Raw genomic sequence first — 17,719 nt, forward strand, 5'->3', positions numbered from 1 at the left:
CAAATTCTTATTTACAATGATGACCTAGGAACAGTGGGTTAACTGCCTTGTTCAGGGGCAGAACGACAGATGTTTATCTTATCAGCTTGGGGATTTGATCTAGCAACCTTTCATGGAACCAGGCCCAACGCTCTAACCACAAGGCTACCTGCCGCCCCATTTCCCGAAAGGAGAGTGGGGGAGAGCTTTGTATCGCGGAAGTTAGAGTAGCATTTATCCAGAATGCTGTCAGCTCGAATCGCGTATACACCTCCGCCCCTTCTTTTTACCAGAGAGATGTTTGTTTCTGTCAGCGCGATGTGTGAAGAAACCGGGTGGCTGTACAGACTCCGATAACATATCCCGAGTGTGCCGTGGTTCCATGAAACAGAGAATGTTACATTCTCTGATGTCTCTCTAGAAGGCAACCCTTGCTCGAATTTCGTCGACCTTGTTGTCAAGAGACATTGGCGAGTAGTATACTCGGGAACGGTGAGCGATGTGCACGTCTATGGAGCCTGACCAGGAGGCCGCTCCATCTGCCCCTTCTGTGGTGCCGTTGTTTTGGGTCGGTTACTGGGATTAAATCCATTGTCCTAGGTCCAAAAATAAGATCCGCTTTGGGAAAGTCATATTCCTGGTCGCAATGTTGATAAATTGATGTTGCTCCTATATCCAATAGTTCTTCCTGGCTGTATGTAATAAGACTTAAGATTTCCTGGGGTAACAATGTAAGAAATAATACATAAAAAAAACAAAATACTGCATAGCTTCCGAAGAACATGAAGCGAGGCGACCGTCTCTGTCGGCACCATCTTGGCTGTGCTTCCCTTTGTAGTCTGTAATGGTTTGCAAGCCCTGCCATATCCGACAGGCGTCAGAGCCGGTGTAGTACGATTCAATCTTAGTCCTGTATTGACGCTTGCCTGTTTGGTGGTTCATCGGAGGGCATAGCGGGATTTCTTATGAATTTCCGGGTTAGAGTCCCACTCCTTGAAAGCGGCAGCTCTAGCCTTTAGCTCAGTGTCGGATGTTGCCTGTAATCCATGGCTTCTGGTTGGTGTATGTACGTATGGTCACTGTGGGGACGACATCATCAATGCACTTTTTTATTTATTTAAATTATATTTTTATTTCACCTTTATTGAACCAGGTAGGCTAGTTGAGAACAAGTTCTCATTTACAACTGTGACCTGGCCAAGATAAAGCAAAGCAGTGAGACACAAACAACAACACAGAGTTACACATGAAATAAACACGCGTACAGTTAATAACACAATAGAAAAAAATAAAGTCTATATACAGTGTGTGCAAATGGCATGAGGAGGTAATTTAGGCAATAAATAGGCCATAGTAGCGAAATAATTCAAATTGAGCAAATTAACACTGGAGTGATAGAAATGCAGATGATGATGTACAAGTAAAAATACTGGTGTGCAAAAGAGCAGAAAAGTAAATAAAAACAATATGGGGATGAGATAGGTAGATTGGCTATGTACAGCTGCAGCGATCGGTTAGCTGCTAAGATAGCTGATGTTTAAAGTTAGTGAGGGAAATATAAGTCTCCAGCTTCAGCGATTTTTGCAATTTGTTCCAGTCATTGGCAGCAGAGAACTGGTAGGAAAGGCGGCCAAAGGGGGTGTTGGCTTTGGGGATGACCCGTGAGATGCATCTGCTGGAGTGAGTGCTACGGATGGGTGTTGTTATCGACCAGTGCGCTGAGATAAGGCGGAACTTTACCTAGCATAGACTTATAGATGACCTGGAGCCAGTGGGAAAGGGGATGAATATGTAGCGAGGGCCAGCCGACTAGAGCATACAGGTCGCAGTGGTGGGTGGTATATGGGGCTTTGGTGACAAAACGGATGGCACTGTGATAGACTGCATCCAGTTTGCTGAGTAGAGTGTTGGAGGCTATTTTGTAAATGACAATGCCGAAGTCGAGGATCGGTAGGATGGTCAGTTTTACGAGGGTATGTTTGGCGGCGTCAGTGAAGGACGCTTTGTTGCGAAATAGGAAGCCCATTTTATTTTGGATTGGAGATGTTTAATATGAGTCTGGAAGGAGAGTTTACAGTCTAGCCAGTCACCTTGGTATTTGTAGTTGTCCAGAGTAGTGATGCTAGTCGGGCAGGCGGGTGCGGGCAGCGAATGGTTGAAAATAATGACTTTAGTTTTACTAGCGTTTAAGAGCAGTTGAAGGCCATGGAAGGAGTGTTGTATGGCATTGAAGCTCGTTTGGAGGTTAGTTAACAGAGTGTCCAAAGAAGGGCCAGATGTATACAGAATGGTGTCGTCTGCGTAGAGGTGGATCAGGGAATCACCCGCAGCAAGAGCGACATTGTTGATATATACAGAGAAAATAGTCGGCCCGAGAATCGAACCCTGTGGTGCCCCGTAGAGACTGCCAGAGGTCCGGACAACAGGCCCTCCGATTTGACACACTGAACTCTCACACTGAGAAGTAGTTGGTGAACCAGGCGAGGCAGTCATTTGAGAAGCCAAGGCTGTTGAGTTTGCCGATAAGAAAACGGTGATTGACAGAGTCAAAAGCCTTGGCCAGGTCGATGAAGACGGCTGCACAGTACTGTCTTTTATCGATGGCGGTTATGATATCATTCAGTACCTTGAGCGTGGCTGAGGTGCACCCGTGACCAGCTCGGAAACCAGATTGCACAGCAGAGAAGGTACGGTGGGATTCGAAATGGTCAGTGATCTGTTTATTAACTTGGCTTTCGAAGACTTTAGAAAGGCAGGGCAGGATGGATATAGGTCTATGACAGTTTGGGTCTAGAGTGTCACCCCCTTTGAAGAGGGGGATGACCGCGGCAGCTTTCCAATCTTTAGGGATCTCGGACAATACGAAAGAGAAGTTGAACAGACTGGAATAGGGGTTGCAACAATGGCGGAAGGTAATTTTAGAAACAGAGGGTCCAGGATGTCTAGCCCAGCTGATATGTACGTGTCCAGGCTTGCAGCTCTTTCAGAACATCTGCTATCTGGATTTGGGTGAAGGAGAAGCTGGGGAGGCTTGGGCAAGTAGCTGCGGGGGATACGGAGCTGTGGGCCAGGGTTGGGGTAGCCAGGAAGAAAGCATGGCCAGCCGTAGAGAAATTCTTACTGAAATTCTCGATTATCGTGGATTTATCGGTGGTGACAGTGTTACCTAGCCTCAGTGCAGTGGGCAGCAGGGAGGAGGTGCTCTTATTCTCCATGGACTTTGCAGTGTCCCAAAACCTTTTGGAGTTAGAGCTACAGGATGCACATTTCTGTTTGAAAAAGCTAGCCTTTGCTTTCCTGACTGACAGAGTGTATTGGTTCCTGACTTCCCTGAAAAGTTGCTAATCGCGGGGACTATTCGATGCTAGTGCAGTCAGCCACAGGATGTTTTTGTGCTGGTCGAGGGCAGTCAGGTCTGGAGTGAACCAAGTGCTATATCTGTTCTTAATTCTACATTTTTTGAAAGTGGCATGCTTTAAAAAATTACTTTTAAAGAACGACCAGGCATCCTCGTCTGACGGGATGAGGTCAATATCCTTTCAGGATACCTGGGCCAGGTCGATTAGAAAGCCCTGCTCGCAGAAGTGTTTTAGGGAGCGTTTGACAGTGATGAGGGGTGGTCGTTTGACCACAGACCCATAGGGGATGCAGCAATGAGGCAGTGATCGCTGAGATCCTGATTGAAAATAGCAGAGGTATATTTGGAGGGCAAGTTGATCAGGATAATATCTATGAGGTTGCCCATGTTTACATATTTAGGGTTGTACCTGGTGGGTTCGTTGATAATTTGTGTGAGATTGAGGGCATCTATCTTAGGTTGTAGGACTGCTAGGGTGTTAAGCATATCCCAATTTAGGTCACCTAACAGAACGAACTCTGAAGATGGATGGGGGGCAATCAATTCAGATATGGTGTCCAGGGCACAGCTGGGAGCTGAGGTGGGTCTATAACAGGCAGCAACAGTGAGAGACTTATTTCTGGAGAGATTCATTTAAAAAAATTAGAAGCTTGAACTGTTTGGGCATAGACCTGGAAAGTATGACAGAACTTTGCAGGCTATCTCTGCAGTAGATTGCAACTCCTCCCCCTTTGGCAGTCCTATATTGACGGAAAATGTTGTAGTTGGGGATGGAAATCTCCGAATTTTTGGTGGCCTTCCTGAGCCAGGATTCAGACACGGCAAGGATATCAGGGTTGGAAGAGTGTGTTAAAGCAGTGAGTAAAACAAACTTAGGGAGGAAGCTTCTGATGCTAACATGCATGAAAACAAGGCATTTCAGTTACAGAAGTCAACAAATGAGAGTGCCTGGGGACACGCAGGGCCTGGTTTAACTTCACCCGAGGAACAGAGGAGGAGTAGGATCAGGGTACGGCTAAAGGCTATCAAAACCGGTTGTCTTGTGCGTTGAGGACAGAGAATAAAAGGAGCAGATTTCTGGGCGTGGTAGAGTAGATTCAGGGCATAATGTACAGACAGGGGTATGGTAGGGTGCGGGTACAGTGGAGGTAAACCCAGGCATTGAGTGATGATAAGAGAGGTTGCATCTCTGGATGCTCTAGTTATGATGGGTAGCTTCTGATGGAGGTTCTGGCTATAAGGTCTAAAAATAGCGGATCCGTATCACATTGGGTGAGGCGGGTTACCAGAAGGTATATTTTATTTAAAAATGGAAAAGAGATTGAAAATAAATTGAAATATATTTTTAAAAAAGATGAAAAATACAAAATGTACATGGGAGAATGACAAACCATGTCTGCACTGCTACGCCGTCTTGGAAGTAATTATTGATGAAGCCAATGACTGATGTGGTGTACTTCTCAATGCCATCGGAGGAATCCCCGGAACATTTTCCAGTCTGTGCTAGCAAAACAGTCTTGTAGCTTAGCATTTGCTTCATCTGCCCACTTTTTTTTATTGATCGAGTCACTGGTGCTTCCTGCTTTCATTTTAGCTTGTAAACAGGAATCAGGAGGATAGGATTATGGTCAGATTTGCCAAATGTAGGGCAAGGGAGAGTTTTGTATGCGTCTCTGTGTGTGGAGTAAAGGTGGTCCAGAGTTTTGCACATTTTACACATGGTTTCACATTTTACATGCTGATAGAAATTTGGTAAAACAGATTCCTGTTTTCTTATGGCGGAATACAGCTCATTCAGTACGGTCTTAGTGCCAGCATCAGTCTGTGGTGGTAGGTAGGCAGCTACGAAAAATACAGATTAAAACTCTCTAGGTAGATAGTGTGGTCTACAGCTTATCATGAGATACTCTACCTCTGGCGAAACCTTGAGACCTCCTTAGATATCGTGCACCAGCTCTTATTTACAAAAATACATAGTCCGCCACCGCTTGTCTTACCAGACTGCGCTGTTCTATCCTGCCGATACAGCGTATAGCCAGCCAGCTGTATGTTGATAATGTTGTCGTTCAGCCACGAACTCCATGATGCTTAAGATATTACAGTTTTGAATGTCCCGTTGCTAGTTTAATATTCCGCGTAGGTCATCGATTTTATTTTCCAAAGATTGCACGTTTGCTAGCAGAATGAAAGGTCGGGGTTTATTCAATCGCCTATGCATTCTCAGAAGGCAGCCTGCACTCTGGCCCCTTTTTCTCCGCATTCTCTTCATGCAAAGGACAGGGATCTGGGCCTGTTCCCGGGAAAGCAGTATATCATTCACATTGGGCTTGTCGGACTCGTTAAGATGGAACCAGAGAACAAGGCTGATGTTTTACGTATTCCTAACCAATTGTGTTTTTTGTTTCTTTCTTTGTGTTGTTTATAACTTATTTTTTAAACTTATTTTGTACATAATGTTGCTGCTACCGTCTCTTATGACCGAAAATAACTTGTGTACATCCGAACTGTGATTACTCACCACGGACTGGCAGAATCCTTTTTTCCCTTTAAATAGACAGCAAGACTCCAGCTACCCAGACCTGTCTGATCAGCCTGATAGGTGCCATGGGTGTGTCCATCTTACCTGTGCAAATATGTGTGTGTATAGCAATGGAATTAAACATTCAACCAATGCCTCAAGTGTCATGTTGTAGGTCCACCACACACCTGAAGTGTTGGGGGTCCTGTCCAGAAAATAACCCTTGTCCCTAGACACTTGTCTAGGCTCAAGGGTTCTTCTTCTATGATATGATGACGGTCCGTAAACCAACGTTAAAGGTGCATGCCGCCACCTGCTGTGCTGGAGTGTGTGGTCAATCATGGTTTACAACATTTCTAAATCCTCCTACCTAAAAAAGAAGAACTCTCTGTCTCTGATCTTACATTTGGCCTCACCTCTACCCAGTGGAACGTTAATATCAATTATATCTAATTTCAAAGCTCTTTTGGCTAACTGGTCTACAGTTTCATTCCCTTCCACACCCGAATGTGCTGGGACCCAGCAGGATCTCACTAATACACCTGTTCTCTAAATGTTTCATAATAACATTACTACCTCCAATAGGAGGTCACTCCTATTAGATTGACCAGATTATAAACTATTCCTTACAGACAGAGAATCTGAGCATACGATAATTCTAACAGGTTGTATGTCCTCTACCCACTAGAGAGCAACTATTATCGGTAACAGTTCAACTGAGTATACTGAAAGTTAATCTGCTAGTCTTCTACGTATCTGTAACGGGGTGAGTGACTGGTTGCCGGGAAGTCAGGCGCAGGAGAGCAGAGATGGGTGATAACAGGAGAACTTTAATATACACCCTGGCCCAAAGGTATGGGCAAGGCAGCTCAAAGCACGACCAGGGTAACATAAACCGGATTAAACAAAACAAACAAACCTAGCGCAAGCCAGCCTGTAGCGTAACACCCTACACAAAGAACAATTCCACACACAAACATGGGGGAAACAGAGGGTAATATATGTTTAGTCTGATGAGGGAATGTGAACCAGGTGTGTGGGAAAACAAGATCAAACAAATGGAAAATGAAAGAGGTGGAGCAGCGATGGCTAGAAGACCGGTGATGTCGAAAGCCGAACGCCGCCCGAACAAGGAGAGGGACCGACTTCGGTGGAAGTCGTGACAGTACCTCCCCCTTGACGTGCGGCTCCAGCAGCTCGCCGACACCTGCAGGGCGATCCAGACGAAGACGGTGGAACTCCCGCAGCATAGAAGGGTCCAAAACATCCTACACCGGGATCTAGCATCTCTCCTCCGGACCGTACCCCTCCCAGTCCACGAGGTACTGAAGACCCCTCGCCCGACGCCTAGAATCCAGTATGGAGCAAACGGAGTACGTCGGGCCCTCTCGATGTCCAAAGGGGGCGGAGGAACCTCCCGCACCTCAGACTCCTGGAGCGGGCCAGCCACCACCGGCCTAAGACATGGAACGAAGGGTTAATATGGTAATCGGGGGGAGCTGTAACCGGTAACTAACCTCGTTCAGTCTCCTCAGGACTTTAAATGTCCCCACAAACTGCGGCCCCAGCTTCCGGCAGGGCTGGCGGAGGGGCAGGTTTCGGGTCGAGAGCCAGACCCAGTCCCCCGTTGCGAATACCGGGACCTCACTGCGGTGACAGTCTGCGCTGGCCTTCTGGTACAGCAAGGCCCGCTGGAGGTGAACATGAGCGGTGTCCCAGGTCTCCTCCGCATGCCTGAACCAGTCGTCCACCGCCTTGAGCCTTGGTCTGACTCTGATGCCAAGGTGCCAGAACCGGCTGGTTCCCCAGTACACACTGGAACGGCGAGAGGTTAGTGGAGGAGTGGCGGAGCGAGTTCTAAGCCATAGGCCTAGGGCACGAATGCCACCCACTCCCCCAGCCGGTCCTGACAATAAGACTGCAGAAACCTACCCACATCCTGGTTCACTGATCAAGACCCCCAGACGTTCCATGAACGCCCTCCAGACCATAGAAGTGAACTGGGGACCCCGAGAAGTGGAGCGGCGATGGCTAGAAGACCGGTGACGTTGACATAGTTTACTGTGTGTAGATGATCTGGTGCTTCTGTCTCAAACCAAGGAGGGCCTACAGTGGCACCTAGATATTCTGCACAGATTCTGTCAGATTCTGTGGGTCCTGACAGTTAATCTCAGTAAAACAAAAATAATGGTGTTCCAAAAAAATAACAATTCTACCTAGACATCTGGCAAAAAATACTTTAATCAGTTATAGAACCCATTGCCCTCTATGGTTGTGAGGTCTGGGGTCCACTCAGCAACCAATAATTCACAAAATGGAACAAACACCAAATTGAGACTGCAAGCAGAATTCTGCAAAAGAATCCTCTGTGTACAATGTAAAACACCAAATAATGCATGCAGAGCAGAATTAGAACAATTCCTATTAATGATCAAAATCCAGAAAAGAGCAATTAAATTCTACAAGCACCTAAAAATAAGCGATTCTCAAACCTTCCATAACAAAGCCCTCACCTACAGAGAGATGGATCTGGAGAAGAGTCCCCTCAGCCAGCTGGTACGGGGGCTCTCTTCACAAACACAAACAAACCCCACAGAGCCACAGGACAGCAACACAATTAGACCACCAAATTATAAGAAATCAAAAAGATAATTACTTGACACATTGAAAAGAATCAACAAAAAACAGAACAAACTGTAATTATATTTGGCCCTAAACATAGAGTACACAGTAACAGAATACCTGACCACTGTGGTGACAAACCCAAAATTAAGTAAAGCTTTGACTACGTACAGACTCAGTGAGCATAGCTTTGCTACTGAGAAAGGTCGTCATAGGCAGACCTGGCTCTCAGGGGAATGAAGGCTATGGGCCCACTGCCCACAAAATGAGGTGGAAACCGAGCTGCACTTCCTAACTTCCTGACAAATTTATGACCATATTAGAGACACATATTTCCCTCAGATTACACAGACCCACAAAGGATTTAAAAACAAATCCAATCTTGATGAACTCCCATATCTATTAGGTGAAATTCCACACTGTGTCACCACAGCAGCAAGATTTGTAACCTGAAGCCACAAGAAAAGGGCAACCAGTGGAGCACAACCATCATTGTAAATGCAGCCTAAATTTATCTGTTTATTTATTTTCCCTCTCATACTTCAGCTATTTGCACATTGTTACAACACTGTACATAGCCAATAATATAACTTTTGAAATGTCTATATTATTTTAAGACTTTTGTAAGTGTAATGTTTACTGTTAATTTCTGATTGTTTACTTCCCTTGTTATTTTCCCTTTTGTTTATTCTCTATTACACTTGCTTTTGGCAATGTAAACACACGTTCCCCATGCTAATAAAGCCCTTTGAATTGAAGCAGTTCTGCAACATCTTTAATTGAGCCTCTCATTTTCCTTCATTTATCTTTTATAAATAGCCCCTAAATAGCAGCTAAATATGGTAGGCTACAGTATATAGCTATAGATAGTAGGCTACCCTGCATAATAAAACAATCCCTGGCATTAATAGACTGGTTTTACGCACAACAACTTTCTATCCAAGCTGGGAGAGAGCACGAGACCTTGCAGGGGTCTGTAGAAACTGCTTTACGCCAGTGGCCTCCACTACATCCTCAAACACATAGACAACCCAAAGACATATGCAAGGCAAGGATATTGTTTGTGGACTTTAGCTGTGCGTTCAATACCATCATCCCAGAAATGCTGCAAGACAAACTCTCCCAGCTGAGCGTGTCCAGCTCCATCTGTCAGTGGATCACTGACTTCTGACCAATGGGAGCAAAACACGTGAAGCTGGATGCATGCTCTCTCCTCGACTCACTTCATACCAATGACTTCAACACCAACAATGCATCTGTCAAACTATTTTGCAGATGACACCACCCCGGTTGGTCTCATCACTGACAGCAATGAGTCCATGTACCGTGGGGAGGTTGACCAGCTGGTGGCCTTTTTCATTCGTAATTGACTTCAGGAAACGCCCCCCACCAATCCCCCCCTCGAGATAGAAGGCTAAGCTGTTAGCACAGCTGAATCATTCAAATTCCTGGGGACCATCATCTCCCACAACCTCAAAGTGAGAGGACAACATCACAGCGGTCACCAAGAAGGCACACCAGCGGATGTATTACTTGCGGCCCACTCCAAGGGCAAATTGCAACGCATTGTCCAGTCTGCAGAGAGGGTCATCGGCTGCCACCTGCCCTCCATCGAGGCCCTGCACAACTCCAGGGCAAGGAAGTGTGCAGGAAAGATCATTGTCTCCCACCCTGGTCACAGCCCTTTCCAAGAACTCTCCTCTGACAAGGGATTCAGGTCAATCATGACCAAAAAAACACCCGCTAACTGAATAGTTTCTTTCCCTGTGCTGTGTCCCTGACCAACCAGCCATCTGGCCAATAGAGCCTAAAGAACTATGCACTCTATGCTGCAAACATCATCAAGCCTTCTCTGACCTGTACACAAAATAACTGCACTATACTGCAGTTGTGCACTCTGTTCATCTCATTGCATCTGTCTGCATTTAGATATATTTATACTGATATTGTACATTTGTACATTCACTGTATATCCACTGTATATATGTACTGTATATCCACTACTCATTATTTTATAGCTCTATGTTCACTCTCCCTATTTGTATATAATGAACTTCTGTCTGTAAATCTTGTATATCACTAGCAGCAACACATCACCAGCAGCACCACATCACCAAGTAAAACTCTGAGTATATGTAAATGTACTTGGTGAATAAAATTGATTAGACTACAGAATTTATTTGTGTTTTGAGTCCAGATGAGGGTGACATCATGCATGTCAACCAGAGCCATATAAACTAAGTATACCAAACATTAGGAACATCTTCCTAATATTGAGTTACATTTACATCATTTAGCAGATGCTCTTATCAAGTGCATACATTTTCATACTGGCCCCGGGTGGAAATCGAACCCACAATGTTGGCATTGCAAGTGCCATGCTCTACCAACTCAGCCACACAGGACCTGCACCTGTACTGGTCCCCCGTGGTAATCGAACCCACAACCCTGGCGTTGCACGCAAAATGAGCAGATTTGCATGAAATTAGTTATAAAATTGCTAAACTTCTCTCCGCCCCATTGTGAAATTAGTAGAATTGCATGAAATTAACTTTAAAACTGTAAATGTTCTCTCAGCTGTCAAGAGGGGGACCACTAAAATGTTTTGCGCATGATGTGGGGCGGCCCACAATCAAGTCTCGCTTAGGGTCCGCAAAGGATAGGACTGGCCCTGCCCATAAGTCTTCAATTGGGTTGAGATCTGGTGAATGAGATGCCATGGTATATGGTTTAAATCATTTTCATGCTCATCAATACATTCTGTGACCACTCTTTCTCTGTGGATGGGTTCATTGTCATCCTATGGGGGTATAGCAGTGGTAGCCAAAATAATGGCCTGTCCAGTATTTTTATACATTTAAAATATATATATATATATATATATATATATATATACATTAACTTAGGAACCACACCTGTGTGGAAGCATTTGCTTTCAATACACTTTATATCTATAATTGACTCAAGTGCTTCCATTATTTTGGCAGTTGTCTGTTTACGGCTCTGGCGTCAACATGCCGAGGAAGATTCTCGCGAGAGAAAATGTTGCGCTATCTACGTAGTTACGTAAAATTTTCTTTCTTTTCCGTACATCTTGCACGACGACAACACACTGACAAGTAAGAGGTTTGCAAACTTCGGAGAATTTTCACCAGGGCAGTGGAATCTAGAAACACTATATTTTCACCAAAAAGCAGTGAAACCTTGGAAACGACAGTTTTGCTTATATCTACGATATTCGTTGGTCTGCACACGGAGTTTTCAACGATGAGCTTCCTATTGTAAGTAACGTTTGCTAGCTAGTTAACGCGTTAGCTTTGTTGGGTTGTGCTCGTAGCTAGTTCGCTAATTAGCCAGCTATGCTGTTAGCTATATTTGCATAATTTACGATTCAGACTAAGACTAGCTAGAAATGCTGTAACCACAGATTATCAAAATATTTGTTGAAACTATTGATCATTTTAGTTAACGGTAGCTAGTTTGTGACTGACTAGCCACTGACGTAACGTTCCTAGCTGGGTTGAGAACATTAGCTAAATAACAACAAAATTGTTATCTAGCTAGCTATGTGTGTCACATCAGGGGAACTAATAAAATATATATATATATATATATATATATATGTATATGTGTGTATTTTTTTACCATGTAGCTAACTAGTAAACAAGACAGTGGCAAGCAATTATAGATAGCCTGGGTGCCTTCCTGTTTTGTTACAGTCAGCTAATCAGAGGAAAGTGTTAAACAGGAAGGTTCACACAGTATGATTTCATATCTTGAGTAGTGAGCACATAGCTACCATCTGTTCATCACAGTAGCCACAACTTAGAATATCACTGTTGATATTACTCTATCTCCCCCCTCATCCCTTCATCCAGTGGCAGTCGTTCCTCTAAAACCTTCAAGCCGAAGAAGAACATCCCAGAGGGCTCCCACCAGTATGAGTTGTTGAAGCATGCGGAGGCAACACTGGGGAGTGGGAACTTGAGACAGGCTGTGATGCTGCCAGAGGGGGAAGATCTCAATGAGTGGATTGCTGTTAATAGTGAGTGAAAGGGGTGATTGAGGGAGGAGAGCACGGGAGATTGAAATGACACAGACTTCATGGCCTATAGGCTGTAGCACAGTGTCTATATACGTGGCCTGAGATGAGATTTGAGTCTGACTGTTCAGTCTGTGGTAATTGCCTCTTTCATTTCAAGTACTTTGTCATTGGGCATTTAGTTGCCTGTTCAGTTGTACTTTTGCATGAAATAATATGGGCCTTTGGTCTTCTCTCTGTTTCAGCTGTGGACTTCTTTAATCAGATCAACATGCTCTACGGCACCATTACTGAGTTCTGCACTGAGACCAGCTGCTCTGTGATGTCTGCCGGCCCCAGGTAATACAGGCAGACAGACAATTCAAATGGAAAAGGAAGCTGCACGCTTATCTATCTTTGCTGTGGATTTATTTGACCAATGTTTCAGCTAAAGAACCTTCATCAGGGTAACATACAGACATTTGACGCATGTGCTGTCTATTTCAATTCTAGGATTCTCTGAAATTGCCTGAAAAGGGTGATGAAAATGTTACACTTTAATATGTTTATTTATCCATAAGCTACTGCTATGGTCAGCCCAGCGCAGACTATCCCCACATAGACATGTTTTATTTTGGTCCCTAGTTTTAACCTTTGGTTCAGTGTGTTGGTTTCACTTCATGTTTTTACAATGTAAGTGCAGTACAAAATAAATCGTTTCTGGAGGAGGACCGTATTCACAAAGCATCTCAGAGGAGTGCTGATCTAATCATGTAAACTTATTCGTTATGATATAAAAGGAGATACTGATCCTAGATCAGCTGTCCTTCTCTGATGTGCTTTCTGAATACTGATTCCTCTGTCAACTGAATCCACTTAAGTACTGTTGTTAGTTTAGTGGTATCTAGTTTTGGCACTTCCTCAGCTCCTTCCCCTCCTCTATTTTTGGTCTCTAATTGGGAGGCCTGCCTGCCATAGATGGAGCCCCATCTGTGCAAAAGACTACCATTTTGATCCTGTATGAAATCTGTTTTTCATCAACATAGCCACGCAGAACACTGAACATCCCCTATGTCGTTTCATGCTTGGGAATTGTGGGCCAGAACAACATATCCTCGTGAATACAGTCACCCGACATGTATAGGGAACAAAAATCAATGAATGGCCGTCTCGGCCCTCACAGCTAACGTCAATTTAGAGAGCAAAAGCTGGGCAGTTTTTGAGTCGTTCAGCATAAATTCTCTAACAGTCTTATCTGACAAAGGTATTGATGTGAGTTTCTGTGCCTGGCCCATAACATAACATCAAAGTCTCTGCAATAGTGTGTGGTTTCATAGCATAGCGTGCCTAGCCACTCATCGTGGGAATGATTCAAGTGCTGCCTTTTCCCATGATCAAAGGGCGCACTCTGGTTGAATTTTGTCTTTTAGATTTTGATTATTTTCACTTAGGTTTTTAAGATTAACCACATTACAATGATTTTGAGATACAGATACATTTTGTGCTCCCAATCGGCCCGTAGCATTGTCACCGGCTTGTTCTATCCAAACGGTGCTGTCCCTTCCTCTCTCCAGTTTCACCGTTTTCATTTGGTGGTGGCGCGGGCACCTACTCAATGAGTACCATTCTGGCTTTTTTGCGCTTAGGCTTTGGTGGTTCAGGTTGAGGCTCAGAAGAAGAATAATCATCGGAGATGTCATGATTAATTTCTTCCCTGCCATCTGAGTCATTTTCATTCAGATTTAGTAGCGACGCTAACACAGCATGTGCATCCATTCGTCTTGGGATTCTTGCCATTGTAAATTCCTCACGCTCTCACTGTGTACTCCAAGTAGACCAGAGTAGACTGAGAAGACTGCTTGGATTTGGTGGGCTGATATAAGGTACATACCATTTTGAGATTAGAAATTATAATGGATCAACACAATAGAATGGCCCACCCTGTTCTTGATTCACAATTAGGGATTACATAACTATGCATGTTCACTTCCCCTTGTTCATCAACTCACCCATCGTACTTAACTTTCATCTGTTATGTGTGAAATTAGTTTTGGTATAGTTAAGGTTTAGTTTTGAGTAAATTATCGGGGTGATTATCAACTGGGCACAATACTTTCTTCAACTGTCTTCAGAAGGAGGGGAGCAGTAGGCCCTACTGTCAGGAAAAGAAGGGCAACAGGGAGGAAACCATTGCAAAAAATTACATGCCCTCCTCAATCTGGTTATTACTCCAGGTTCTGTTTTTGATATTACGATTCTAACAACGACCATGTGTTATATAGACTTATTTTGTCTTTACAAAGGGGGGGTTTACTTAAATGGCAGAGTCATATTTTTGTTTCGTTCATGAGCAGTCCCAATGACTGCTTTAGCAGGTCTAGTATTAAGCCATGTGTGACATTGTCCAACAATCAGTGATGTTGAATTGTGCCAAAAACAGAGAGATTCAGAATTGCATGTTATTAAAATTCCATCTCACCTCCCTCAAGGTATGAATACCACTGGGCTGATGGCACCAACATCAAAAAGCCCATCAAGTGCTCTGCTCCCAAGTACATAGACTACCTGATGACCTGGGTGCAGGATCAGCTGGATGATGAGACACTCTTCCCCTCCAAGATAGGTTAGTTGAAAATTCACATTTGTGCGGATTAATTTTAAACCTTAGCCTAGACCTTTTGGCTTTGAGACGATGATATAACTCCCCTGCTCTGTCTCCCCAGGAGTGCCCTTTCCTAAGAACTTCATGTCTGTGGCCAAGACCATTTTGAAGCGCCTGTTCAGAGTCTATGCCCACATCTACCACCAGCATTTTGACTCTGTGATGCAGCTGCAGGAGGAGGCCCACCTCAATACCTCCTTCAAACACTTCATCTTCTTTGTCCAGGTGACACTGCTAATACATTCGAAATATCAAATATTCTCTTTTATTGGTGTTTAGAAATGATTGTCATGATTCTATCACAGGGGTTTTTCATGCTTCCATGGATGTAGTAAATAGTATTATATTCCCATTGATGCATTGTGCAATTATTATTCAGTTAACAGGTGTAATTGTTACTATCCTGTGTAAATATAGCAGGAACCTTGATTTTATGTCCTATCACGGTCACATATGGTTTTTACCTTGGTTGTGTGTCTGTTTAGGAGTTCAACCTCATTGATCGTCGTGAGCTGGCCCCCCTGCAGGACCTCATTGAGAAGCTGGGCTCCAAGGACAGATAAACTCCTTCCTCTCTCTTTTTCCTCCCCTCTCCTCTATCTCGCTCTCTCTGTGCCTACCACCTCTCTGGGTTTCAATAATTGTCCACTCTTTCACTTTGTGCCTTTTTCTTTCTCCCTCCATTCATTACCTGTATGTTTTTGTTGTTCTGTTCCAGTTTCTTGCTCTCTAGTTGTCTGTCCGCTTTGTTTTAGAGCTTGTATTGTTAGAGTGAGCTCTATCTAGTCTTTAAGGTAAGATACCAGAGTGTAGTATGTAAAAGGTGTATTTTGTAATTTTGGTAAACAAGTTATATAATTGGGACCACTGACCTGTACTGTGGACCAAGATGTTTAAAGAGTTGAAATGGACTCCAGCATTTCTTTCCTAAAAGATTTGGGTCAGTTTAAAGTATATCTCTATTCTAAAACAGTTTTACATGCTTTTTAAAAAAACATTTGAACTCATGTTTTCAGTTGGAAGTTTTGGTCAATAATGTACTTCGATACAGTTTTTTGGATCTGTGTCTGACACGGTTTTAGATTTGTAGATTATTTTTTCTCTTAGGGTGAAAGAAGTTGCAAAAGCCAGGGAATATTGATCAATAAATATTTGCTGTGACACTTGATATACTTGTGAAATAGATCATCCTCCATAGTTCATAAACAATCAGTGATCATATTTGTATGCTTTACTTGACTACTTAGACATTTATAATATATGGTATTTTAAGAGAACGCAATCAAAGTATCAGAGGATACATTTGAAAATGTATATGAAATGTCAAAAATGAAATGTAGTATAATGTGAATATTTAGATTTGACTCATTCTGTCATTTCACTCAAACAGCACACATGTGCCTCTGATGTTTTAACTGTGTCAAATTCCTTGGATATCTTTGTCCTACATGCTGGTACTTAATTTTAATATCAGTATCAAGTCACATTGTTTTATTGTTTATTAAACATAATTTTACTTTAGTCATGTATGCAAAATGCAATAATAGCAATAGCGCTTGCACCGATACATGACAAGGGTCAATGTACAGGATATACTTTTTTTTGGTTGATATTTTCTGTTATTTGTCTTATCTGAGTGTGACATGTTAATTCACCCAAGTCATTATATATGTTCAATCTTGGCACACAGGGCTAAAGCAGCAGGGCTGTTTGTTGTGCCACCTTGACACAAATGCAATTTTGATCACCAAAATGGAATCTTAGGCAATGTAAATACATGTTACACTGCTTATCTCTCTTTTGGCCCCCAGTTTGGAAAATACATCCTTGTAGAAATATGGTCTACTAGTCAACATTAAGCAGTTGTGAGATTGGCATGTCTTTTCAAAACCCCAGCATGTTTGTAATATTCATCATCTTTCCTAATATGTGCTCATATGTTTGATCTGTCTGGATAAAGTGACCTAATATACCGCCGGTATGTGTACTTAACGATTTTATTGCATTCAACATTGTAATTTTGAATGTGGAGTTAGTCCCCATAGGTAATGAGCTGTTGGGAATAATAAGACCATACACACTCCATATGTTTCTGGAATGTATCAGGTGTAGTTTTCTTAATTTTGGGGGGGGAAAGATGCCTACTTTTGGTTTTTATTTTGATCTCATATGATTTATTTTACAGATTTACTTCATTTTCTCTACCTTTTTCTCCCATATATCCAATGCCATAGAGTTAAATTTAATCATTTTTTTTATTGCTGTAAAATGAATTGTAACTTTGAGTAAAGAATTCAAAAAGGGTTAGACTTTTTATATATATTTAGATGGTTATAGACCTTTTGGAGGTAGCCTAATTTGTGGGAAATGAATGTTACAACTGTGAGTCCAATACTCTGCTGTAAATAAGATAATTTACAGTACATTATGTGAACAAAACTGTGCCTTAGGAAAGAGAAAATAATGTGTCTGAAATTACAGTATTGATGGCACAATAGTTTGATAAACATTAAAAGGAATTTGTGGAGATTGCATGTGTCTGTTTTGAAAGTATTTTAA

General features: G+C 43.0%; 1 protein-coding gene across 1 annotated transcript; it reads left to right on the plus strand.

Annotated features, from left to right (window-relative positions):
- The first annotated feature begins 11,540 nt into the window (after positions 1-11,540).
- Positions 11,541-17,692, plus strand: LOC110525705 (MOB kinase activator 1A). Its single transcript, XM_021606078.2, has 6 exons — positions 11,541-11,758; positions 12,356-12,522; positions 12,765-12,858; positions 14,988-15,121; positions 15,222-15,385; positions 15,646-17,692. The coding sequence occupies exons 1-6, from the start codon at positions 11,745-11,747 to the stop codon at positions 15,721-15,723; spliced, it is 651 nt and encodes a 216-aa protein (XP_021461753.1). The 5' UTR covers positions 11,541-11,744; the 3' UTR covers positions 15,724-17,692.
- Positions 17,693-17,719: the final 27 nt, after the last annotated feature.

The sequence above is a fragment of the Oncorhynchus mykiss genome, chromosome 6 (assembly GCF_013265735.2).
Source record: "Oncorhynchus mykiss isolate Arlee chromosome 6, USDA_OmykA_1.1, whole genome shotgun sequence".
Taxonomy (NCBI): domain Eukaryota; kingdom Metazoa; phylum Chordata; class Actinopteri; order Salmoniformes; family Salmonidae; genus Oncorhynchus; species Oncorhynchus mykiss.